At 45.7% G+C, this 24775-nt stretch overlaps 1 protein-coding gene across 2 annotated transcripts; it reads left to right on the top strand.

Moving 5' to 3' along the window:
- The first annotated feature begins 1038 nt into the window (after positions 1–1038).
- On the top strand, positions 1039–22019 carry RHOA (ras homolog family member A). 2 transcript variants are annotated; one of them, XM_069966496.1, is made up of 5 exons: positions 1039–1251; positions 17972–18129; positions 18204–18324; positions 20473–20603; positions 21181–22019. In XM_069966496.1, the coding sequence occupies exons 2-5, from the start codon at positions 17974–17976 to the stop codon at positions 21352–21354; spliced, it is 582 nt and encodes a 193-aa protein (XP_069822597.1). In that variant the 5' UTR covers positions 1039–1251; positions 17972–17973; the 3' UTR covers positions 21355–22019. The 2 variants fall into 2 exon arrangements, with proteins under 2 accessions (XP_069822597.1, XP_069822598.1); XM_069966497.1 differs by lacking the exon at positions 1039–1251 and adding an exon at positions 1485–1508.
- Positions 22020–24775: the final 2756 nt, after the last annotated feature.

Raw genomic sequence — 24775 nt, 5'->3', positions numbered from 1 at the left:
AGGGACATCATTACCGATGTCCTTACATCCCTTGTTTAAACCCCATACTTTACCTAAACATGTTGCAGGGCTTCTCCTGCGCTCCTTCTTCCTCCCGGTCCCGCGCACAGCAGCTTCGGTGCGGCCTGTCTGAGCTGACAGACAGCTGAGCAAATCACTGGCCGTGGCCGTCTTAGCCTGTGAAATAGGACCCTAAGTATGGCCACCCACCACCTCTCTGTGGTGTAAAATCGCTGGTCGCCCGCCGCGAGTTCGGTGCCTGATTTAAGGTTTGAACCTAAATAAACGATCAGCCGATGACACGATCCATCCACTAATCGCTGTCTCTATTCTACGGAGCGATAATTGGTCGAATCAGGCCGATTATTGCTCCGTGGAATCGGACCCTTAGTGAATGCTGATATGTTGTGCTGTGGCTGTACAGTCAGAGATCTGGATTTCCAATAGTAACACTAAATCTACCTTGTAATATTGTGCTGCCCCTTACGTGTGTCAGGTGTATGAGACACAGGTATGAATGGCAGCATACGCTGGTGTGTATGAGCGGACGATGACTTCATGTATTTACATGGAGTGATTCATCCCCACCCCTCCTCACAGATCCCTGAATGTGTGAGGAGCAGAAATAGCAGCACGGCTATTTATACCCCGCCCTGCTTTGCATCTGCCTCCGCCCCGCCTCCGCCCCATGTGATTGGACAGATTTCTGCCGGCTCCACCCACACTGTGCAGCCCTCGTCACAACTAGAGACATATTTATAGAAAAGGGGTTCTGTGGTTTGGGTGTGATGATAATGCACACTGTGATGAATAATGGACATGATCGCCTTCTGCCCTCTTATAAACTGAGGACATTGTAAGCATTTTTGGGCCTGTAACTGAGATCTATCGAGCGCCAAGTTTATCCCGACCCCGCCTTATCAGCCCCCGGCCGCGCCTGCGCACTGCCATTCTCCTTGTGACATTCTGCTGTGGCCGCGCCTCATTACGTCATCACGTCAGCCACCATTCTCTCCGAAGTCGTCGCTGGGCGCGCCCCCGCCCAATGTGTACGCGCACGTAGCCGTCGTGGCCGAGCTTCTGCCGGGCGGTTCTTCTGCTGCCAGAAGCCGGAGTTCGAGTGAGGTAATAACGGCCGCCGCCCGAGGGAGGGACGGAGACCCGAATATCGGCCAGGAGACCAGCTAGCCGCTTCCCGACATTCTCCAGAGCTACAGCAGCGAGCAGCGGCCCAGCACGGCCAGGCGATAGGTGAGGCTCTGGGCGGGGGAGGGGGAGACGGGGCGGCTCAGGCCTGCGGGAGGGTGAGGTCCTTCCGGGCCGAGGTGTCTGGGACCTGAACCGGCGGAGGAGAAGGGGCAGAACAATAACATATAACGGAGGGCTGTGTGGTGGAGGCTGAGGGAGGCCGCGGTGCCCCTGCCGCTTGTGTAGCTGTGGTGGTTGGGCGGATCTGTGTATCCTCAGCATCTGCGGCGGCCCGGGCTGTGTCGCATCACTGGATGGAGGTCTCTTCTATATAGTGGGGGCTGTGACTGTACGAGGCTGTGTATATAGTGGGGGCTGTGACTGTACGAGGCTGTGTATATAGTGGGGGCTGTGACTGTACGGGGCTGTGTATATAGTGGGGGCTGTGACTGTACGGGGCTGTGTATATAGTGGGGGCTGTGACTGTACGGGGCTGTGTATATAGTGGGGGCCTTTGACTGTACGGGGCTGTGTATATAGTGGGGGCCTTTGACTGTACGGGGCTGTGTATATAGTGGGGGCCTTTGACTGTACGGGGCTGTGTATATAGTGGGGGCCTTTGACTGTACGGGGCTGTGTATATAGTGGGGGCCTTTGACTGTACGGGGCTGTGTATATAGTGGGGGCCTTTGACTGTACGGGGCTGTGTATATAGTGGGGGCCTTTGACTGTACGGGGCTGTGTATATAGTGGGGGCCTTTGACTGTACGGGGCTGTGTATATAGTGGGGGCCTTTGACTGTACGGGGCTGTGTATATAGTGGGGGGCCTTTGACTGTACGGGGCTGTGTATATAGTGGGGGCCTTTGACTGTACGGGACTGGGGACGAGACATGGGGCTGTGTATATAGTGGTGGCTGTGACTGTACAGGGCTGGGAAAGAGGCATGGTGCTGTGCTCTGTGTATATAGTGGGGGCTGTGACTGTACAGGGCTAAGGACGTGACATGGGTCTGTGTTCTGTGTGTATATAGTGGGGGCTGTGACTGTACAGGGCTAAGGACGTGACATGGGTCTGTGTATGTAGTGGGGGCTGTGACTGCAAAGGGCTGGGGACCAGAAATGGGGCTGTGACTGTACAGGGCTGGGGTCGAGACATGGTGCTATGTATATAGTGGGGTCTGTGACTGTACAGGGCTGGGGACGAGACATGGCGATGTGGTCTTTCCAGGGATGCAGTGGCGGTATATAATCATAGTTCCTGTAGATGTCCCCAACATGTTCTGCAGCGTTTTACAGAGATGGCCATCACTCACATCTGTCCCTGTGCCCCATTGGGGTTCACAATCCTAATTGTTTTCTAAGTGTGGGAGGACACCAGGGTACCTGGAGACAACACACAAACAATGGTACAAACTACCTGCAGTTGTTTCCCTTGCGAAATTTGACCCCAGGACCGCTGCTGGGCAACAATACTAACCATTAGCTGCTGTGTACGTGTGTGTATAATATATATATCTATCTCTATCACAGTTTAGCTTTCATTCTACAAGCACAGTTTGAGGTATTAAAGCCGAGGTGTGGCTTCTATGGGGAGATCAGACCGTCTCTGTCTCAGATTAGTAAATCTGGGCCAGTATTGTGCACTACACAGGCGGCTATACATGTATAGCATCCTCTGCAGAGTGGGGGTGTACATGTGTATGCCAGAATTTGTATGGTTGCATGCTGCTATGAGCCGGTATGGTGGAAGCACAGTTCTGGTTGGCTGCAGGGTCTTTGCTCTCTGTGGTGAGTGAGTTCTGTAGTGGTCAATAGATATTTGTGGCACTACATGTTTTAAGATGATTTTTTGGTACTGGACCATCATGTAAGGTTTTTGCTAGTGATGAGTGAATAGTGAAATATTCGATATCCGTACAAATATCTCCTGAATATTCGATCGAATATGGGAACAAGTATTCGGTTATTGAAAAACATCTATTTGACCACTTGGAGGTAAAAAACGGAAGCTGGGGGGTTTGAACGCTTATCGAATATTCGGCTAACTATTCGATTGAATAGCTTACTATTCGATTGAATATCTGTTCGATTGAACAGTATTCGCTCATCACTAGTTTTTGCACTTGGGCCATTAAAAAAAAATGGAGTTATGTGCTGAAAAGTACTTGGGAATGTTGATGATCAACATACTTGACTTTAGGGACTGCTGCAAAGACAAGTAAACTTATGGGATATAAAAGAAGCATAGCATTGGAATCGGCGCACCTGAAGCTACAAAGGGGTATTAAAACTTTTTTTTTTCATATTGACTATTGGTGTCCCTGCTGCTTTTTTTCTTTAGTTTGTTCATTTCAGACAGGAGTGACCTACTACCTACCCAGTGATTGGCTGAGCTGGCAGTTCCTGTCAAACTTATTTAATTTGTGGGGAAAGGTTTTGGTGGTGACAGACAGGGATTCTTCACTGTAGTAAGTGTGAGTCTACAGATCTCACTGTCACATGATGCTGTGGTGGTTCATTAGGGACCTGAATGGGCAATGAAAAATATAATATATCCGGTTGCAATTGCACCATGGGAGAAATAAATGGCTATTTTTTATCACAAGTTGATTGGCGTGCTGCGGTTACTTTTTTATCAGTTGAGTGCTGCGGCTTTTTGCTTTTTGGTTATGATTACTAGATATCTGGTGGTGGGATGTTGATCTAGGAATTTATTCTAAGTGCCATGTTTGGTGTCTGGAAGTGGAGTCCCCACCCCCCACCGATATGGGACAATTAGCACAAATGGGGTGCAAAGGTTCCTTATCCCTGTTTTGGGTAATGGACATGGGGTGTATAAAGTGCAGTCACTTGTTTATATGGGATAAAATGCTACTTGTGTAGACACCTGGTCTGTGAACACTTCATTACTGCATCTATCTATCTATCTATCTATCTATCTATCTATCTATCTATCTATCTATCTATCTATCTATCTAGTTTCCTCTCTGATCCCTGACGCTGCTGTGGCCATGCAACAGTGCAGACACTTTCCCACAATCCCCCTTGCTGCATGTGAAATGGAAATCAGCTGCCAGTGCTATTCTGACAGATCACGTGACATGTGAAAGTACAACGAGAGAGAGGTTATGGTACCATCTTGATTGGTCACATTCATGGTCTTCTGGAGCCTTTTTTGTGAACTACAGAAATTATTATATCATGGATTTAAAGTGGTCAGAAAGATTAAAAACCCTTTTAATCTTAATGTCTTTTAGCACTTGATATTAAAGTGCAAGGCCTGCCACAGGCATTTTCTTTCAAGTCTCAGGCTAGGCAGGGAACATAACAAACAATACCAACTTGCCTCTCTAGCACTAGATCGACGCTCTGGGACCCCCGCTGTGCTCCGGGATATCTAGCAGAGCTGATGTCACGTCCTGGCTGATGGACCATGGGGACAGGCATTTTCCCCCAGAGTCGTGACATCTTCACAACATTTTTTTTTTCCCTGCCCCTCCTGTCTGTGACTGGCCTTTAAAGGCCCTTTAACATTGGCAGATCGACAATCTAGCGATCACCCAGGCAGCATGAGATAACCGCACACACACGCACTTACCCTGTCGCTGCCAACTTGTGTAATAGCGCCAGCAGCAAGCTGGGGACAAGGAGCAAACCAGTACTAACAGCTCCTCTATGTTCCCCCGTGTAGTAGGGGCTTTAGCAAATAATCGGCTCATTTAACCCCTTAAGGACGGGGCCAATTTTCGTTTTTGCGTTTTTGTTTTTTCCTCCTTGTGTTTAAAAGGCCATAGCACTTGTATTTTCCCACCTAGAAACCCACATGAGCCCTTTTTTTTTTGCGTCACTAATTGTACTTTGCAATGACAGTCTGAATTTTTGCATAAAGTACACTGCGAAACCAGGAAAAAATTCAATGTGTGGTGAAATTGAACAAAAAAACGCATTTCTTTTATTTGGGGGGTATTTGTTTTTACGCCTTTCGCCCTGGGGTAGAACTGTCTTGTTATATATGTTCCTCAAGTCGTTACGATTACAATGATATATAACATGTATAACTTTTCATTGTATCTGATGGACTGTAAAAAATTCAAACCATTGTTAACAAATATACGTTCCTTAAAATCGTCCATTCCCAGGCTTATAGCGCTTTTATCCTTTGGTCTATCGGGCTGTGGGATGTGTCATTTTTTGCGCCATGACGTGTTCTTTCTATCGGTACCTTGATTGCGCATATACGACTTTTTGATCACTTTTTATTACATTTTTTGTAGATTTGATGCGACCAAAAATGCGCAATTTTGCACTTTGGGATTTTTTTTTGCGCTGACGCAGTTTACTGTGCGAGATCAGGAAAGTGATTAATTAATAGTTCGGGCGATTACGCACGCGGCGATACCAAACATGTTTTTTTATTTATTTATTTTTTATTTAAAACATGGGAAAAGGGGGGTGATTCTGACTTTTATTAGGGGAGGGGGCTTTTTACTAATAAGAACACTTATTTTTTTTTTTTACACTTATACTAAAAGCCCTCCTGGGGACTTCTAGTATATACACACTGATCTCTCATTGAGATCTTTGCTGTATAGTGCCGAGTCGGGATCAGCGCCATCTTGGCGGAGACCCCGGCCGGCACCAGACACGCTCCTCCGGGACAACGTCAGGGAAGTGCTGCATACAGCATTCGGATGCAGCTGTCAACCCCGCTCTGAACACCTTTTGCGGACGCATGACATACGGGTACGTCATGCGTCCTTAAAGCGTAACTGTCATGTTTTTTTTTATTGCAGAAATCAGTAGTATAAGCGATTTTAAGAAACTCTGTAATAGGTTTCATCAGCCAAAAAAGCCTCCTTCTGTACTCAAGAAGCAATCTCCCAGCCTCCCCCCCTGACTTCTTATCTGTGCATTATCAGGCAAACACGTCTTCATTACAGAGAAGCCAGTGAAGACTGGTTCTGCTCTCTCCATTGTAAGGGCCCTATTCCACAGTAACGATAATCGGCTGGATCGGCCCCATTTGGCCCGATTCGGCCGATTATCGTTCGGTGAAATAGAGAGAACGATCAGCCGATGATCGTGTCATCGGCTGATCGTTCATTTAGGGCCAGACCTAAAATCATCGTTCTCCCACCGCGCATCGCTATGGTTGAATAGCGGTGCGCAGCGGGCGACCAACGATTTGAGAAGAAGCAGAATCATACATTACCTAGCTGCAGGGCTTCTTCTCCGCGCTGTCGTCTTCCCCAGGTCCCGCGCGCTCTATCTTCTGAATGGCCGGTCAGCTGACGGAGCGCTCAGCCAATCACAGGCCGAGACCGCCGAGAGTGTGGCCTGTCAGCTGACCGGCCATTCAGAAGCTAGAGCGCCGGGGACCCGGGAAGGAGACGGAGCGGAGGACAAGCTCTGCAGCCAGGTAATGTATTGCTGCAAGGACATCGGTAAACGATGTCCTTGCAGCCCTCGCTCAACGATCATCAGGCCGTGGAATAGGCCCAGTAATCTAGCAGATCGCCGCTCGTTTACATAGTTGATTGGGCCCTCCTCGGCCCGTGAAATAGGACCCTTAGCCTATGAAGGGGGGAGGGGCTGAGGGAGATGAGGGAACAGGAAGAGGTGACATGAAGGTCAGCTGTTTGTAGACTGTCTGGGCACCTAAAACGCTAAATTCAGGTGTCAGAAAGGTCAGTCCTTATCTATGAACTTACTGAGAGAAGATTGCCGGGTGTTGTGCTGTGCAGGACTGCTCTGTGCTCAGTCACTCCTAACAGCCCCTCCCCTCTCCATAGCCACATAATGGAGACAGAAATCCTGCTTCATCTGATGTGAGGGGGGAGGCTGGGAGATTGCTTTTTCAGTCCAGAAGGAAACTCTTTTAGTACATAAAACCTATTACAGAGTTTCTTAAAATTGCTTGTACTGTTGATATTTAATGTTTTCAGAAAAATGGCCCTGAAATGACAGTTACGCTTTAAGAGGTTAAAAGTGTCAGAGGTTTGCTCGCACATTGGCTGATTTGAGGTTTTGTGCTGCAGTGAAATTTATTTTTATCGGCCACTATCGGTTGATAACAGTGAATGTTAATGGCCCCACAAACGATACACTAATTTGTGCAGCCTGGTCGAGTGATTTATTGTGCAAAGGTACTTCAAATAAGTGTCAATCTCTATGGCGCTTGTTTGCCTCTCTACCCAGCACCGTATTGGGACCAGTTAAAGTACCCTATTAGCTTGCAGCTGATGTGTTCTGCTTGTCTTATGACAACGTCTACTGTGCTCATTTCTTTCATTGTCAGCCTTGTTGTAGACTGTTTAGTTGTTAGTATCCATGGTACAGCACAGTACACTAGTTTAGCACGCATATATGAATGGATATTGATGTGAATGGGGAGCCATGGGTGATAAAACACTGAACTTGCCAGTAATGAGCAGAGGAAGTGCCATCATGAGGTCACCAGAAATTTAAAGCTACGGATGTTGTAGCATAATAGACTGTATGTGGTATAATACAACTGCTAACATACTTTCAGCAAACTTTTTGCATAGATCAAAGCGGAGGGGGTGGACAACTTTAGTATAAAGTATATAGACAGCTCTGTAAGTATAAGATCTCGCCCCTCAGTTTAGACTGGTCCCCACAGCTTTCTCCTGGTTTTCCCACTGCTTTTTAGGCCATTGATAATGACAGAAAATTGCAGGATCTCCCTTTCTGTGTGTACAGTCACTATAGACTAGTTTACACTCACCGTCTATTTAAGAGATGATGGCCAGATACAGTGCTTCTCCTCATGTTATCCTGAAAAGTCACTTGAAATGAGAGGTACAGGTTAAATCCCTAAAAAAAAGCTCTATCTGTCAATGTAAGGAGAAGGGAGACAGGGGACCTACCCTTTCGCTAGTGCACCCCCTGTACCTGACTTTGCTTGTGCTTCCTCTACCTAGATTCCGCCTTTTGTTAGTGAGTTGCCCGTAATGAAGTCTCCGGGGAGTGGGACATTGTATAGTAAGATTGTCACTAAACCTTACCCCTGAATGGCTTCGCTCAGTGCCGCAAATCGCTGCGTGAGCGTGCGCGCACTACACTGACCGGGTGAGCGCAATGAATATTCAGTACAAGCTGGGAGGGGGAGTGGTGAGGCAGGCCAAAGTGCGGCACAAACCCATCACCACTCCCCCTCCATAGAAGCTGGCAGATTCCCTTTAAAAGCTTATCTGACTCTGCCCTCTTTGTGTGTATTAGGAAATATTGTCATTTATTAGAGTTGTCCTGTGGGATTCGTCTAGTGTCTGCAAGGAATTGGGACCTCTGCAGTAGCCAGGCAGACTCTCAGAAGTTCCAGGAGACATTCTTTAGTGTACAGTGGATGAGGGCTTCATGCAATGCTGCTCTAAGGACATATAGATCCTAGGAGGTCAAACATCTTTAAATTTTCTGGACCTTCACTATTGATGTTGACTTCCATCTAGGGTGCAGATGGATGGACCGGTCTTTCCCAGTACTTAACAGGTCCCAGCCTGGACTTTACCCCAGGTTTGGTCTCTGTTCTTTTCTTGGCCAGGAAATTGACTAATTTCCTTTGATTTTAGAAGATGTGTAATCATGGCCGATTTCTTTTGTTATTTCCATATGTTTCATCTGATAGTTGATTCTTTATTGTATGACCATATGTGTGGTAGCTGTATAGGGATTTAATCTAGCACAACTCTGACACTGTTCATTGTCACCCCTCCGCTTAATATCAGACAATGATGGGAGACTTGTGTACGATTATTAGATTGAATTAAATGTTGCTTATATATGAAGCTTCTCTTTTATGCTTGTCTATAATGAGGAGTGTGACCTTCTGTATGATTTATTAAAGTGCGTTGTTGAAAGGGGTGGGGATCAGGTTCAGACCTACGGGGGAGCATTTGAATCTCTGAACCCCCTGAGCTAGACTGCTTCCTCTCTTGTGTCTACTTTTAACAAATCATTGGCCAAGATTTATTAATATTATCGGGGTTTCAAAATTACTACATAGTAGGGTTTCTATTTTCTCTGAAAAAACAAAGGACATGCCTTATTTGTAGTTTCTAAGCTGCTTTGCTTTCCTTTTAGTAAATCTGTGCAGTTGTTTCTCTGTGGCTGACTGGCTGTGTAGGTGACAGTATGACAAGATGTCAATTTGTCTAGCCACTTGTAATGTAATGTACATTTGTATACTTTGATGTATGTGCTAAATATGTGGCATAAATTTCTACACGTTTGCATAGGTTTTAACCATACTTTTTTTTTTTTACTTTTATTTTTACTGTATTTGTACAAAGCACAACTGACAGCCAATGTTCAGTTCGCAGAGGAGCCCATTGCCTTACAAATATATATATATATATATATATATATATATATATATATATATATATATATATATATATATACATATAATTGAGGGGGAGGAAGTGTAAAAAAAACAAAAACGTACAGAAGATCATGTTGAGCAGGACTATATTTTTTTTTTAATACGAGAGAAAAAAAGCGCATACAAATGTACGTGCCATGCTTTTTTGACTCTTTGCCCCATTCAGGTCTATGAGGATAGCGTCAGATGAATATTAATACATTTTTAACTTTCCTCTCATTGTAATGGTGTGGGATAGTTGTGAACCTACCTCTCCTGTGCCCCCCTTCCTGAACTGATATTAAAGGGGGTTATCCAGACTTAAGGCCCTATTACTCCAACAGATCTGACAACAGATTATCTGCCAAAGATTTGAAGCCAAACCCAGGAACGGACTATAATCAGAGAACAGGTCATAAAGGAAAGACTGGATTTCTCCTCTTTTCAAATCCACTCCTGGGTTTGGCTTCAAATCTTTGGCAGATAATCTGTCGTCAGATCTGTTGGTGTATTAGGGCCTTTAGAGAAATAGCCTACTCTTGTCCTCAGCTTGGGTGTGGTTTTGCGGCTCAGTTCCATTGAAGTGAATAATTCCTTTATTTATATACCGTTAACTTATTCCACAGCACTTTACACTCAGATCAGGCCCTGTTCCCATTAGGCCTCATAATCTAAATTAATTTATCTGTATGTTTTGGATGTGGTAGGGAACTAGAGGAATCCCACGCAAACACTTGAAGAACATACAAAAACCTTGCAGATGTTGTCGGGTAGTGCGGCCGTAAAGAATTATTGACAGAATAACACACATTACAAAGTTATACAACTTTGTAATGTATGTTACAATGTGAATGGCCCCCTTCCCAGTGTCCCACCACCCCCACCCGTGTACCCGGAAGTGTGGTGCGCTATACATACCTGTCACGTGCCGACTCGTCTCCGATCTTCAGCCTGCGACGTCGTCTTCGGACGGCCAGGCCGAATCCCTCCAAGCGTCCTGAGTGCCGGCCGCCCTCTTCAGCGTCATCAGATGCTCAGCCGCGATTGGCTGAGCACAGTTTGGCTTAGCCAATCGCGGCTGAGCAGCTGATGACGCGGCCGCGTCATTGGCTGCTCAGCCGCGATTGGTTGAGCACAGTTATGCCTAAGGGTGGTATTACACGGAACGATAATCGGCCGAATTGGCCCGATTCGGCCGATTATCGCTCCGTGTAATAAATGCAACGATCAGCCGATGACAACGATCATCGGCTGATCGTTGATATAGGTTAGAACCTATTTTCGTCGGGCGCCGACCGCGCACCGCTGCGTGTAATAGCGGTGCGTGGCCGGCGACTAACGATATACATTACCCATCCACGTTCCAGGGCTGCTCCTGCCGTCCGCTTCTCCCTGCGTCCCGCGCGCGCTCTAGCGTCACAGAGGCCTGTCAGCTGATAGGCCGCTCAGCCAATCACAGGCCGCGGCGGTCCCGGCCTGTGATTGGCTGAGCGGCCTACCAGCTGACAGGCTGCTGTGACGCTAGAGAGCGCGCGGGGCCCCCGGGAGAAGCGGACGCAGGAGCAGCCCTGGAACGTGTAACGATGTCCTTGCAGCTCTTGTCAAACGATTATCGGGCCGTGTAATAGGTCCAGTAAACGACCAACGATCTAGCAGATCGCTGCTCGTTTACAGGTATTATCGGGCCCTGCTCAGCCCGTGTAATACCACCCTTAGTCTTTCTTTTATTATTCATTTGAAAAGAAACTAACAGCAGGTTGAATCCAATCTAACCTGCTGTTACAAGGGACGCTAAGGAAAAAGGAAGTTTTCTTAATCACCACTCTTATGTTGAGGTGGTGTCACTCCAGCCGCTCATCACTGCAGCACACCGGATGTATAGTCATGGAGATGCAAGCAGATCGGTGAATCAAGGGCTGCAGTCTCAGTGAGACAAATTGCTTTATTAACAATAATTAAACAGGATATTGCAGGAAAACAGCGCTAAGGATAAAGGTAGGAAAACTTTTCCTTAGTGTCCTGTACTCTGTGGAAATTTTGCAGCAGGTTAGATTCTTGTAATCTTCTATTTTAGTTGAAAGGGGTTGTCGAGGAATGAAAGTGTATATAGCTGGGGCTATTAAAAAGAAGGAAAAACCCTATACTCTCCACCCCCTATCTCCCCTGCAGTTGTCACTGAGCCTTCATTCCCTGAATCATCACAGCTTCTTTCTTGCTCCTGTGACATGTTTACCCCCCACAGAAACTGCCCCGCTCAGTCAGTCAGTGGCGGAAGTGGGACACTGCAGTAAGGGATTAGCTGAGTGGGACGTTTCCTGTCAAGATGGATGTAGCAAAGGAAAAAACAGGCATCTTCAGCTGTGTGAAATGCATGTAAATGCTCCTCCTTCTCTATGCAGGTTGATTGAAAAGCATATACAGTGGTGCCTTGCATTACAAGCATAATTTGCTCTGGGACCATGCTTGTAATCCAAATCCACTCTTAAACCAAAGCAGATTTTCCCATAAGAAATTATTGAAATGCAGACAATTGGTTCCACACCCCAAAAATAATTTTTTATTCTGAATAACAAATTTAGGCCAGGGTAAGTGGTCTGGCATCCTTTTTTAAAGAAACTGATGCTACAAAAAGGCATCAGTTGTCCTATCCTTTTCCATCAGGCAATGCGCTGCAAGTTGCATTCTGCCATATGGGCTGTCCAGTGATCCTTTGTGCCAAATTGAATTGCCAGATCTTCTGAAGTGTCCCATTCAAACAAATGGAATCAGTTCAAAGATCAGTTTTTTTTCCCTCTGGTACCTTGCTACTGTGCTGGATGGAAACACCACCAAATGGCAGAATAAATGTAAACCCACCCTTACGGGAACCAATCACTCCGAAAATTGCCCTAATGATAAGGAAACTTGCTGGCACATCACCCAGCACGCTTCCCAAACATCCCCCTGTACCCTTCGTGCCCCCCTCTATTAGACCGTATTCTTACTTTTGTGATGTCCCCCGCTGTATGTAAATGCCGGGCAAGTAGTCACGGTGGGCGTATCTAGTCACGGTCCTGGGCATATCTAGTCACGGTCCTGGGCAGTGGAATCGCTGTAATCACGCCCAGAGGGGCGTGATTGAAAGACCTGAATTCCGACGATGTCACCCGGGGCCTGCGTTCCACGTTGGCGGCGACTCTTTTAGCACGCTACACATGCGCTGTACGGCGGGAGAAGATGCTGACGTATTGCGCATGCGTGGCGCCTTCGACGTGGAACGCAGGCCCCGGGTGACGTTGGCGGGATGCAGGTCTTTCAATCAATTACAGCGATTCCAACTGCCCAGGGCCTTGACTAGATATGCCCAGTTTCCTTTAAACGGACTCTGTCACCTCCAACTTACCCTCCTCAAAACCCTAAACTAAAGTCATCTGTAAGTAGGATAAAGGATGCCGATTCTAAATCTATAATCTGTAGCTTTCTACTCCTCTGTATTTGTCTGCTGCAAGCCAACAAATTGGGCACGTTGATGCATAGAGAGGACTACTTAGCTCAAGAGTATAATGGAGAGGACTACTTAGACTCATTCATTTGTGGCTTATAGCAAAGGAATGCAAGAACATAGAAAGATAAAACCTGCACATATAGGATCAGCATTGTATACTCTACTGATGTATAATTTAAAGCGACTCTGTACCCACAATCTGACACCCCCCCCCCCCCCCCCAAACCACTTGTACCTTCGGATAGCTGCTTTTTATCCTAGATCTGTCCTGTGGTTTGTTCGGAAGGTGATTCAGTTATTGTCCTAAAAAACAACTTTTAAACTGGCAGCCCTGTGCCCAATGGCCGTGGCCTAGATTGTGTATGCATTAGACTGGCACAACCTCTCTGTCCCTCCTCCCTGCCCCCCTCATCATTAGGAATGCTCCAGGCAGATTGTCTCCTATTCCCCACCTGTGTCAGCCCAGCACATGGGCTGGATCGTTATGCACCTGTGCAATGTTCAGACAGGAGAAAATGTTTCAGTGGCATTCCTAATGATGGAGAGGGTGGGGAGGAGGGACAGAGTGCTGGTGCAAAGTTAGCGAAGAGATACTCCCTTCAGGCACAAGGCTTCAAGTTTAAGGCTATGTTCACACTACGTAAAACTACGGCTGTAGTTCTCGCCACAGAACTACGGCCGTAGTTTTGAGGGGTGGCACATAGCCTTATTTTCAACGGGATCCTGGCCGGAGCGTACACACATCGTATGCGCTCCGGCTGGGATCCCATGCTGCGCCGGAAAAAACTGACATGCCAGTTTTCTGCGGCTGGAATTCAGTGAATTCCGGCCGCAGAAAGACCTGTCAGTTCACACAGTGAAGCAAGCGCCTCCGGCCGCTGTGGGCTATGGGAAGCTCTGATGCGGGTGCGCTTGTGTGAACATAGCCTAAAAGTAGTTTTTTTTTAGGACAATAACTGCATCACCTGCCAAATGGACCCCAGGACAGATCTTGGATTAAAAGCAGCTATCTGAAGGTACAAGTGGATTGGGGGAGTCAGATTGTGGGTACAGAGTCGCTTTAAGTTTAGCAAGTGTTTTGAGGTGACAGAGTCCCTTTAATCTGTATCTTTTTTTGCAGTCTGTGGATGAGATTCAGGGCTCATTTCCTGGCTTGCCTGTATTGCCCTCAGCACGGTATGAGGGGAAGAATAAGGACTGATCTCTTAGCAGAAATCTGCTGTGTGCAGGGTCAGGGCTGGATATTGTGAGCTCAGCCTGTATGTGCAGCAGGAAGTGCAGGAATCTATGCTGTGAAATGGCCGTCCAGATAGCCGCCCACTGCTCTGTAGTAAAAAAAAGAATGACCTGGGCAGGGCAGTTCCTGTGACTTTACATCCTGTGCAGTGAGGAGGAGGGGGATACATTGCCAGCTTCTTGTACTGTAATTTTTTTTTTTTTTTTTTGCTGCCTCAGACATCAGAGTTACATGGTCTTTATTATGTCTGGCTTCTGGAAAGAGTCAGGTCTGTGTTAACTAATTGTATGTTGCATAGCTTACCCTTGTGCACTATAAAACAGGTCACTTGTATGAGTCCACAGCAGATGCAAAGTTGTATTATCCTAGTCTTTCACCATCTCTGTGAGGCTATGTCCTGATGTTCTCAACTCCTCTTACATTTTGCTTTCTCTTGGGCTGATGTTTGTAGAAACCTCTTGTGTGTACAGGAAATCTGTTGGGTGTGACTGTACAGAAAGTACTAAGCACTTACTGTACATTGTCACCACTGCTCATAATTTCTGCTGTGTTTTCAGCAAGGGACAGACGTGCCAATCATTTCCCATTGGTTCTGCTTCACCTCCTGCTTAGCCTGGCTCATGTCCATCCTCGCTAAGCTAAATAATAAATGCAGTATGAAGAATAGGGAAGTTATTGAAGCTCGCCCATCATGAATGATTCTGCATTTCCTGGGAAGCGACAGAACCTTGGACCATTAAGAACAGAGACTGGTGGTTGTCTGCTCTTTTCTGCAGTTGACACTCTGTCTGATCGGAAGAGCATACTATTAAAGGCCCTATTCCACGGAACGATTATCGTCTGTATTCGGCCGATATCGGCCGCTGCGGATGATAATCGTCCCGTGGAATAGAGTGCAACGATCAGCCGACATCGTTCATGTCGGCTGATCATTGCAGTCGCTTGTTTTTCAACATGTTGAAAAACAAGCGACTGATATAGCAGCGATCTGCTGCCGTGGCTCCGTTGAATGGGAGCGTCGGCAGCAGACGCTGCTATATTCTATGGGCTGCCCGGACGATCAGCGATCACCCGGGCAGCCCCCCCGCAGCTCCCCGCCGCCCCCTCCCGCACTCACCCGCTCGCTGCAGCCGCGTTGAATAGCGGCGGCAGCGAGCGGGGAACGAGGAGCAAACGAGCGCTGAGAGCGCTCGTTTGCTCCTCTAAACGACCATCGTGTAATAGGCCCTTCACCCTCCCTGTCCCGATGGCCTGCGTGCAGTGTTTGTCTAGCTGTATCCTCACAGGCTTTCGGTGCTTGGTGGGAGATCACTTGGAAGCAATGTAGCCAATAATGCAGGATATGAGAGCAGAAGTGTGAAATCTATAGAATGTGACAGTGAGCTCTGGCTCCCCTGTCCTCTCTTTATCTGTGTATCTGGGGACAGGACTGTGATGTGCAGCCATCCCTACATACACAGATGTATTATGCAGCCTCTGTTCACATTACTGGTGCAACCTGAGATCATGAAATTCAAAAGTCCTCAATATTACAATGAAGTGAGTGACTGTGTATGTATGAGTGTGCAATAGGGACATATCACACAGGGCTCTGAGGATGAAGGCAAGTTTCTTACCTTTATCCTCTGGTTTAGGAAGCAATGGGAGAAGGACTAGTTGGGGGAGTAGTGAGGGTATACTCGAACCCAGAACACAGACTCAGTGTAAAATATTACATAGATCTTATTACACCCCAGTACTAATGAAACGTATTGGTCTCCATAATGATTCTAGGTGTCATAGATGTGGTATGGAAGAGGCGGGACTGATTCATAGTTTTTGGTCCTGCCAAGTGTTGAATACCTTTTGGTTCCAGGTAACAGAGAAGCTAAAAGTCAGGGAGATCTTCTCTGAAGCACTGTCCTTTATAAGAGCAGTTCTAGAGGAAGACAGGGACATAAAGAAGCATAGAGACCTAATTTACAATCTTCTTTTTCAAGCAAGGTTAGTGGTGCTTAGGAACTGGATGAGTGTCACCGGACCCACAAAACAGGAGTGGATAAACCAGGTTGATAGAATTAAAAAATTGGAGGGAGGGAGAGGAGTAACCTCTTTAATTTAATTTAATTTATTTATTAATTTAATGTGTTTTTTTTTTTTTCTTTTTCTCCCCCTCTGAGCGGTTTGGGGTGGGTTAGAGGGATATAAAGGGTCACATATGTTATCAATGGATGTCGTGTGGAAATGTATGGAAATGTTTGGATATTTGCTATATATGGTAATTCTTTGTAAGGATATTCACTGTTATCAGGAGCTTCGCTTTATTGTTCATACGACATGACATTGTTCATTTATCTTAATGTTGTAAGAAAATGACCTTGAATTTTTATATTGGAAAAAGAAATAAAGAATAAAAAAAAAAAAATAAATAAAATCCTCTGCACAGTTTTCATGCCATTAATCACTATGCTTATTATGAGTTTTTGTGAACTGTGGTGAGACTACAACCCCCAGTGCATTTGCCTCTGGTTGGCTTGGGTACAGTAGTCCCACCACAGTGCCCCAAGACTCCTAATTCGTATAGGGATTGAATGCCTAATAGTATGGAAAAGGTAATAAACTTGCCTTTATCCTCAGCGCCCAAGTGCAATAGTGACATGTCAGCAGGTTAGATTCTTATAACCTGCTGGTAGTTTCCAATAAGTTTTATAGCTACTTACGTGGCGCTCATTGGCTGAGCTGTGAAATTAATGCCGCTTATTTGGCAATGCTATTGAGAAAAAGGTGCACCCCCTCATATGGCCAGTAAGTCATATCAGGGCAAGGATCATGGTGTTCTTAAAGAAGTTCCTCAAGGTAAAGAGAACTCAGAGGAATGCTCAGCATACATGCTGTTACAGTACTTAAAGGAAACCTGTCACCGGGGACGCGGGCACAGAGCCTGCCCGACCCCCCGGTGCACCCCCCGGATACTTACCCCTTCCGGCGAGTCCTACTCCTGGAGTTGGTCCCGGGACGAAGATATCAGCGCCCAAAGCCGTGCGCACTGCAGAGATTAGTCTGATGCCCATAGAGAATGACGTCGCCATTCATTCTCTATGGGCATCGGACTCCTCACAGCACCGCGCGCGCAGGGCTTCAGGCGCTGATATCTTCATCCAGGGATCGGCTCCAGGAGCATGACTCGCTGGAAAGGGTAAGTATCCGGAGGCTGCACCGGGGGGTCAGGCAGGCTCTGTGCCCGCGTCCCCGGTGACAGGTTCCCTTTAAAGTTACTAAGACTACACTAGAAAGTAACACTAGAAAATGATCTCTGTATGTGGTGTATGTGTTCAGCACTCCCTTTTCTATGAGGAACTGTATATATCCAGGACCGTTTTCAGAAAGTTAGTGCAGTGCAGGGTCTCTGCTATAATGGGTGTGGGGTTCTAGAATGCAGCTGCTGCCCAACAGCAGAACAATGAGCGTCTTTGCAGTGCACCAAACACTATTCGAAGCCTTTCATTTCCACTTTTGTACCTAAATGATATCAAGAGTCAGGGTGCTGTATGCAAAGCTAGTGTTCTTGGCCTTGTAGGATTGGGTTATATTAAAAATGATCCTGTAACAACGTTGAGTGATAATGCAGTTCTGTATATGGGTATAATGTGTGTGGCAGCTAGGCTTTTGGCTGTTCCTTACTGACCTTTTGTTTCTTTGCAGTGATGGCAGCAATTCGTAAGAAACTTGTGATTGTCGGTGATGGAGCATGTGGAAAAACGTGTCTCCTGATTGTGTTTAGTAAAGACCAGTTCCCAGAGGTCTATGTGCCCACAGTGTTTGAGAACTACGTGGCTGATATTGAAGTGGATGGAAAGCAGGTAGGTTTATGGCTAAGGCTGGGGGGTTTACTGTTAAGATCTGCAGCAATTAACTGTTCCTTTGTTAATCCCAGGTGGAGTTGGCCCTCTGGGACACAGCCGGACAAGAGGATTATGACAGGTTGCGGCCTCTGTCCTATCCAGACACAGATGTTATATTAATGTGCTTCTCCATTGATAGCCCAGATAGTTTAGGTAAGTGTCCGGTATTCTAACCATGAGAATAGACTCTTCTCCCCCATGTATGACAAAAGCTTGTGGCCAGCCATGTCCACACAAATATATGAAATAGTCACTGTGCATAAACAACTAGTACAAGTGAATATAAGAAGCTTTGCTAAGTATTTTAACAGAGACAAAATGCTTCCTCCAACTCATTGTTAACTTAAGGCCCTTTATGTGGGCCGATCATCAATGAATCAGCTGATGAGTGAGAAAATACCCAATTGTCGGCTGATTTAACCTTTTTTGGGACATAAAAGATCATTGTAAGCAGCACATCCTATTTAAATGGCTGCACAAACGATACAGCAATTTAATCATGCCTTGTAAAGGCATTGCAAATGTGCGTCAGTCTTGCAGAATGACGCTTATTTACAATTGCAATCGTTCAAAAATTGTGTGATGTGGAAGGTTAAATTAAGGTCTATTGGGGGGAAGGGGGGGGGGGACTGTAGACAGACAGAAGCAAACAGACTAAACAATAAGGAACACAGGCTGACTTGGATGCGTTATATTTAACACCAGGGCTAGATTCACAGCTTTAACTGTTAAGCACAGCTCTGTAGTGTCCTCCTTGTGGCTTTACAGATAGTGAGGAGTAGGGTCTTTTTTTCATGTGTGTACATTGTATGGAAGTTGTCATAGAAGCTAGGGTCCACCCCCAAGCTCAGGATCAACTGTAAATTTTAACTCTTATTTTATTAAAGAATTTTTAAAATAGGGGATACAGACATATCAACAGAAACATTATTATAGTGCTTAAAGGGGTAGTGCACCCAAAAATTTTTTCTTTCAAATCAACTGCTGGAATGAAGTGCCAGAGATTTGTAATTTACTTCTATTAAAAAAATCTCAAGCCTTCCAGTACTTATCAGCTGCTGTATGCCCAGCAGGAATTCGTATTATTTCCAGTCTGGAGAGCAGGAGAGGTTTTCTATAGGGATTTGCTCCTTCTCTGGACAGTTCCTGACATGGACAGAGGAGGCAACAGAGAGCACTGTGTCAGACAGGAAAGAAAACACCACTTCCTGCTGGACACACAGCAGCTCATAAGTACTGGAAGGTTTGAGATTTTTTAATAGAAGTAAATTACAAATCTCTGGCACTTCATGGCAGCAGTTGATTTGAAAGAAATTTTTTTTTGGTGCACTACCCCTTTAAAGCGTACAATGACATTAAGGGCCCAAAAGTCCAACGGAGAGCCTTGTAGAATAGCACGAGCACCAAGTCCAGCGCGAGTTCTAGAAATCCGTGCCAAAAACCAGTAGCTGGATAATGTCCATAAGGTCCTCCCGCCGCGTATGCATAGCTCAACAGCCCTAGATAAATCGCTCGAGCTACTATGAGAACACAGATACGCATACTTACAGCAGGAAACCAATAAATGTTACACAGCAAGTATATAACTACTTATTTGCAAAGAAACGGTGAACAGGCAAGACTAACACAGAGAGGATCAACTGTAAATTAGAAATGCAGCCTGCAGAGCAGAAATCTGGTGAGGAAATGCCATACACAAGTTCTTAAATGGCCAGAAATAGTGCTACTCATGTACAATCACACCTAATGTTAATGGAAATGACCCTGCAGATCTATGTTTATTTCTTGGTCTGGTAGCCAAGGCAGACATGAACACACAAAGCAGGTAAAGGGAACTTCCATCCTAGTGGTCTTCAATTTCCCCCTCTTCTGAGTGATTTGTTTGATCTGGAGAGACATAAATGCTAAGTCTTCTCAAATCTGTGCATTTTGTCTTATGAAGGCAGCAGATGTATATATGTCAGGGATGATGCACTGCGGAATCTACACATCTGAAAAAAATGGTGTCTGCCCTGTGTACAAATCTGTCAGTCAACCTGAAGTGCCATCCTCTATCAGTTGCCAAGCTTGTAAACACTTGGTGCAGTACATTAGTAGCCTAGTAATTGTAGTAGAAAATGCTGCATATGTTCCATTGGACTTATAATGGTTCTGCTACCTAAAACATTGTAATGTTATTACAGGTTGCTTGGTCAATCTCAGTGATAATGTTGTCCTTTGGGGCAGTTTGTACTTTGGCTTTAGTTTAACTGTGGTCATTCTTTTGCTTTTTAACACACATTGTAATATCGGTATTTATAGAAAATATCCCTGAAAAATGGACCCCTGAAGTAAAACATTTCTGCCCTAATGTGCCCATTATCCTGGTTGGAAACAAGAAGGATCTGCGCAATGATGAGCACACTCGCCGGGAGCTGACAAAGATGAAGCAGGTATGTAGAATCCCATATTCTGTTTAATATTATGCCATGGTGTCCCTAAGGGGGTTCAGAGAGCTAACAACGTGAGCTCTTTCTGTACAGTGCTGCTATCAGCAGCTGGGGGACGGAGATAATACCCAGCACATAGCGATCCTGTATGGCAGGCATTTAAGTATTTAAATGCTGCTGGCATTCCATTATTGGTGGCTCAATGGCCAGATCGTCTTCCCGCAGTGAGACGATTTGTTCAGGCAGCCCGGGGCCTCTGTGATGTGTCCTAGGGTGCCTGACTCTAGAATTGCTTCAGCTTGTCTGTATTAGGCTGAAGCAATCGAGTGCCAGTTTTGTGGATGAATGCAGTACATATGTGCTGCATTGATCCTTATGAGCAACCAAATGTATTGTTCATAGTCCCCAAGGAAGACTACAAATTGGTGTAAAAAAAAAAATATATAAATAATAAACGTATTTGCTATTGCCACATGCAGGATTACCCGAACTATTAAATGTATATATACACATACATACCCTCAGTGGCTGGTTGTCTGGTGCATATCAAATTTTTGGTCTCTTCTGTTCATTATATCAGGAACCAGTTAAACCTGAAGAAGGACGTGATATGGCCAATAGGATCTCTGCTTACGGCTACATGGAGTGCTCCGCAAAAACAAAAGATGGCGTCAGGGAAGTGTTTGAGTTGGCCACACGGGCCGCCCTGCAAGCCAGACGTGGCAAGAAGAAAACTACGTGCCTTCTGATCTAATGGATGAACATCCCGCACACCACATGACACCTCCCCCTCCCCCTGTGAGACAGGACGTCAGCGCCCAGCATCTGTCACAGGAACCCCTGAAGTGATGTTTATTAATCTTTAGAGTGTTCTTACCGGCCTCTGTCTTTTCCATTTATTCTGTAATGAGTTAAGAGATTTTATAAAAAAGTCATCTTGCGATCAGTATTTAAAGTCAACATTTTCTTTATATATAAATCTATTCTATGTAACTTCACTGTTAGCAGCAGACTAACTCCTACATTCCAAGTCATGAGGGCACATGTGCCCGGGGCCTCAGTCGCATTGTGAGAAAATATCCCCCCAATCCAATGGCGCTGTTGGTTCAGGAGCAGCCTGCTGATTGGTTGACCGCTGCTACAATATGTTTTTCACTTAGTTGCCACCCCTGCTGAGTTTTTGTCCTTTATTTCCGTACCCTTCACAGAGGCTCATGTTGATGGGCGGTGCAGCACTACAGACGTTGCATTACTTTTTTGCATTGCTGCTTAATGCAGCTTTTGGATATAAATTTAGTACTGTGGTTTACCTGCAATAAAGGAGTTCCCTTGGCCTTGAAAGGGTTGATTTGTGAGGCTCACCAACTTTGTCAGTATCCTTTTTTTATGTGGCATTGGTAAATAAAATCATTTTCTGTATCGGTCTTGTAACATTGCATTTGTCGTGGAGAAATTACCTAGAATGCAGATGAAGATCTCTTGTAGCCACATACTGTAAAACAGACAGAGGTCGACGCATGGGGTGGTTTGGGACCCACAGTGTGGGTGCTCTGGGGGGGGGGGGGGGGGGGAGGGTGTTTCCTATAGCACACAGTGAGGATTAGGGATCAGCATTTCTCCAGTGTTACATAGAGTAAACACAGCTACAGAGGAATGTAAGGGTCCGGACGGGATGAAGCATTATGTGCATGGTTTAGATACCTGCCCTGTAAGCGTCACTTGAAGCTTTATTGACTTTTCATATTCAAGCAGACGGTCCAATCATGCAGGGGCACTATAGATTTATTTGTCCCAGACACACCTGGTCAATGGGGTAGTTTGGCTGCATCAGCTGCAGGGAGGGGAAAGCATTTGGTTAGTTACTGACACAGGTATAGCTGCCGATATTACTCCTGCAGTCAGCTAGTGACAGGAGAACTAAGCTATGATGTGTCCATGTAGCGGAAACCTCAACCCTTTGCGTGCAGCCCCCACATGTTGGGAGTAGTGTCGTTTTTTGGTAACATCTTTTGCTCTTCCCCCTGCTCTCTTGTCTCCGGCAGATGTAGTGCTCATGTTTTGTATAATTGGAATTTCTAACTGTTACTTGTAATCTCTGGGTAAGATTTTTTTTTTTTTTTAATAAAGTGTTTTTGACAATAAAAGAGCTGAAAAGTTGTGAGAATGACCTTTTGTATGTTGTGAATGTGGCAGAAGGTGGAACCAAGGGGCCAGTAGCAAGAGTTATCATGAAGCCTCCAGAGATGAGCTGTCACCATGGCAGCTAGCCATTTACATGGCCGCTAATATACAAGGTAATGTTTAGAGATGCGCGAATCGCCCATCTAAACTATGCAAAGTGCTTTGTTTGATCGGCAAGTGGCTTATCAGCCGCCTGCCTTTCAACTCTGTTCTGCTCCACCCCAGGTGTCGGGAAAAGCTTGGGCCCAGTCCTGGGAAACCGGGAGATATCTCCCAGGAATGGAACCAGCTTTTCCCAACACCCAGGGGAGGAGCAGCAGGAAGTAGTTAAAAAGCAGGCCGCTTGTTGATCCAACAAAGCTCTTCGTTTACATGGGCGATATGCTCACCTCTATTAATGTTCTAGTCCAAGATTCTGCATTCTTCTATGACCCACACAGATGCCGCCCACTGGGTGCTTTCATAGACATGGGTTCTTTAGATGTATGCCTTGATTGGATTCTAAATGTACACCCTGTAATGAATGTTGGTACAACAGGTTGATCCTGGTGTAGTGGAGGCTCCATCACCTTAAGGCAGGCATGTCCAAAGTCCGGCCGGAGGGCCATTTGCGGCCCGCGTTCCGAACTTTTACGGCCCCCCAGGTATCCAGCTTGCTATTATCTGCCTGTGTTATAAAGCATATAGCATGTAGCATGTAAAATGGTCGGCCCTCGCACATGTTCACTTCATCAAATTTGGCACTCTTCGAAAAAAGTTTGGACATGCCTGCCTTAAGGTGACAGCAGCTGCATGAAGTATAATACAGGCAAACAGTATGTACTGACTCACAATCATCTAGTAGATGAGCCCCCTTTTTCTGGTGCTGTTCAGCTGCTCCCTCTAGCATCTGCTATCCTCCCCGAATTTTGTATTCCTGGGCTCTCTGACACACACAAACCACAAGGACAGTACAGTGTGGAGAATGAAGCTGGGAACTTTTCTCCCACATGCTGTCGAAAATCCAGTTACACAATTTTAACTTTCCTACTGTGACACAGAAGGTGTCAGTGAGTTGGTTGCATACCAGATAAGCACTACCTGTGTTCGTTTATGGACAAAGTGCATTATTTATAGTGTTCCAATTCACAGTCACTATTATAGGTGAGTGTGCACTGTCAATGCTGTGACTCTAAAGCTCTTTTTGGGGGCATTTTCAATACTCTGTATGAGTAAAAAAAAAAAACCTTGAGTACTCGCCTCTATAACAATATGCTTTTATTATAATTAACATATCCAGATAAACCGAAGTAGGAGGACATGCAAAATTTTCCTTAGCCTATGTCCAAGGTTAAAAGGGAATGTGTCATCAGAAAATGACCTATTGTTTAAATCTGTGCTTCTCAATTCCAGTCAGTCAGGGAGAGCAGCAGTGTTAAAAGGCAGCCGGCTGATTATCAGATTGCAGAGATAAAGTGCTTCATTGTTACCAGGGCTGTGGAGTTGGTAAGCCGTAGCTCTGACTTCTGAATGTTATCGAGGAACAACTTCTGACTCCACCATAAATGGCCAATCAGACACCAAGGGAGTCATTTATCTCACTGGTGTAAAGTAGAAGTGGCGGAGCAGCATTTTCCTAATGCCCTACATGATCCTGGGGCGACTTCTGAGTGAATAAGGAAAGATATAAAGCAGATTCCCCTATGTGTGTGCAGCTGCCATCTCCAGTCACCATGTCCTGAAGAACTCAAATCTAGGCTAGTTGAAGCAGGTGATCTTTTCCTGCTGACAAACTTCTATGTTTCTAACTAAATATTCACCATACACAAAGAAAAACTGCTAACAATGCCAGATACCTGTAATATAGAGGGTTCAGCCATAGGCCCAGATTTATCAGCTTTCACGTTCCTGAATCATTGTGAGCCCAAGGGAACTACCCGCTCAGCCAGTCACTGCAACTGTGTCCCGCCTCACTTACCGATTGGTTGAGGGGCCATTTCTGAGTGAGTCTGTAA

The sequence above is a fragment of the Dendropsophus ebraccatus genome, chromosome 4 (genome assembly GCF_027789765.1).
Source record: "Dendropsophus ebraccatus isolate aDenEbr1 chromosome 4, aDenEbr1.pat, whole genome shotgun sequence".
Taxonomy (NCBI): domain Eukaryota; kingdom Metazoa; phylum Chordata; class Amphibia; order Anura; family Hylidae; genus Dendropsophus; species Dendropsophus ebraccatus.
This window is presented reverse-complemented; position numbering and strand designations above follow the sequence as displayed.

Coding starts and splice junctions, on each gene's coding strand:
- RHOA (XM_069966496.1), top strand. CDS start 17,974: ATGGCAGCAATTCGTAAGAAACTTGTGATTGTCGGTGATGGAGCATGT. Junction 18,130..18,203: donor TTGAAGTGGATGGAAAGCAG/GTAGGTTTATGG, acceptor TGTTAATCCCAG/GTGGAGTTGGCCCTCTGGGA. Junction 18,325..20,472: donor TGATAGCCCAGATAGTTTAG/GTAAGTGTCCGG, acceptor CGGTATTTATAG/AAAATATCCCTGAAAAATGG.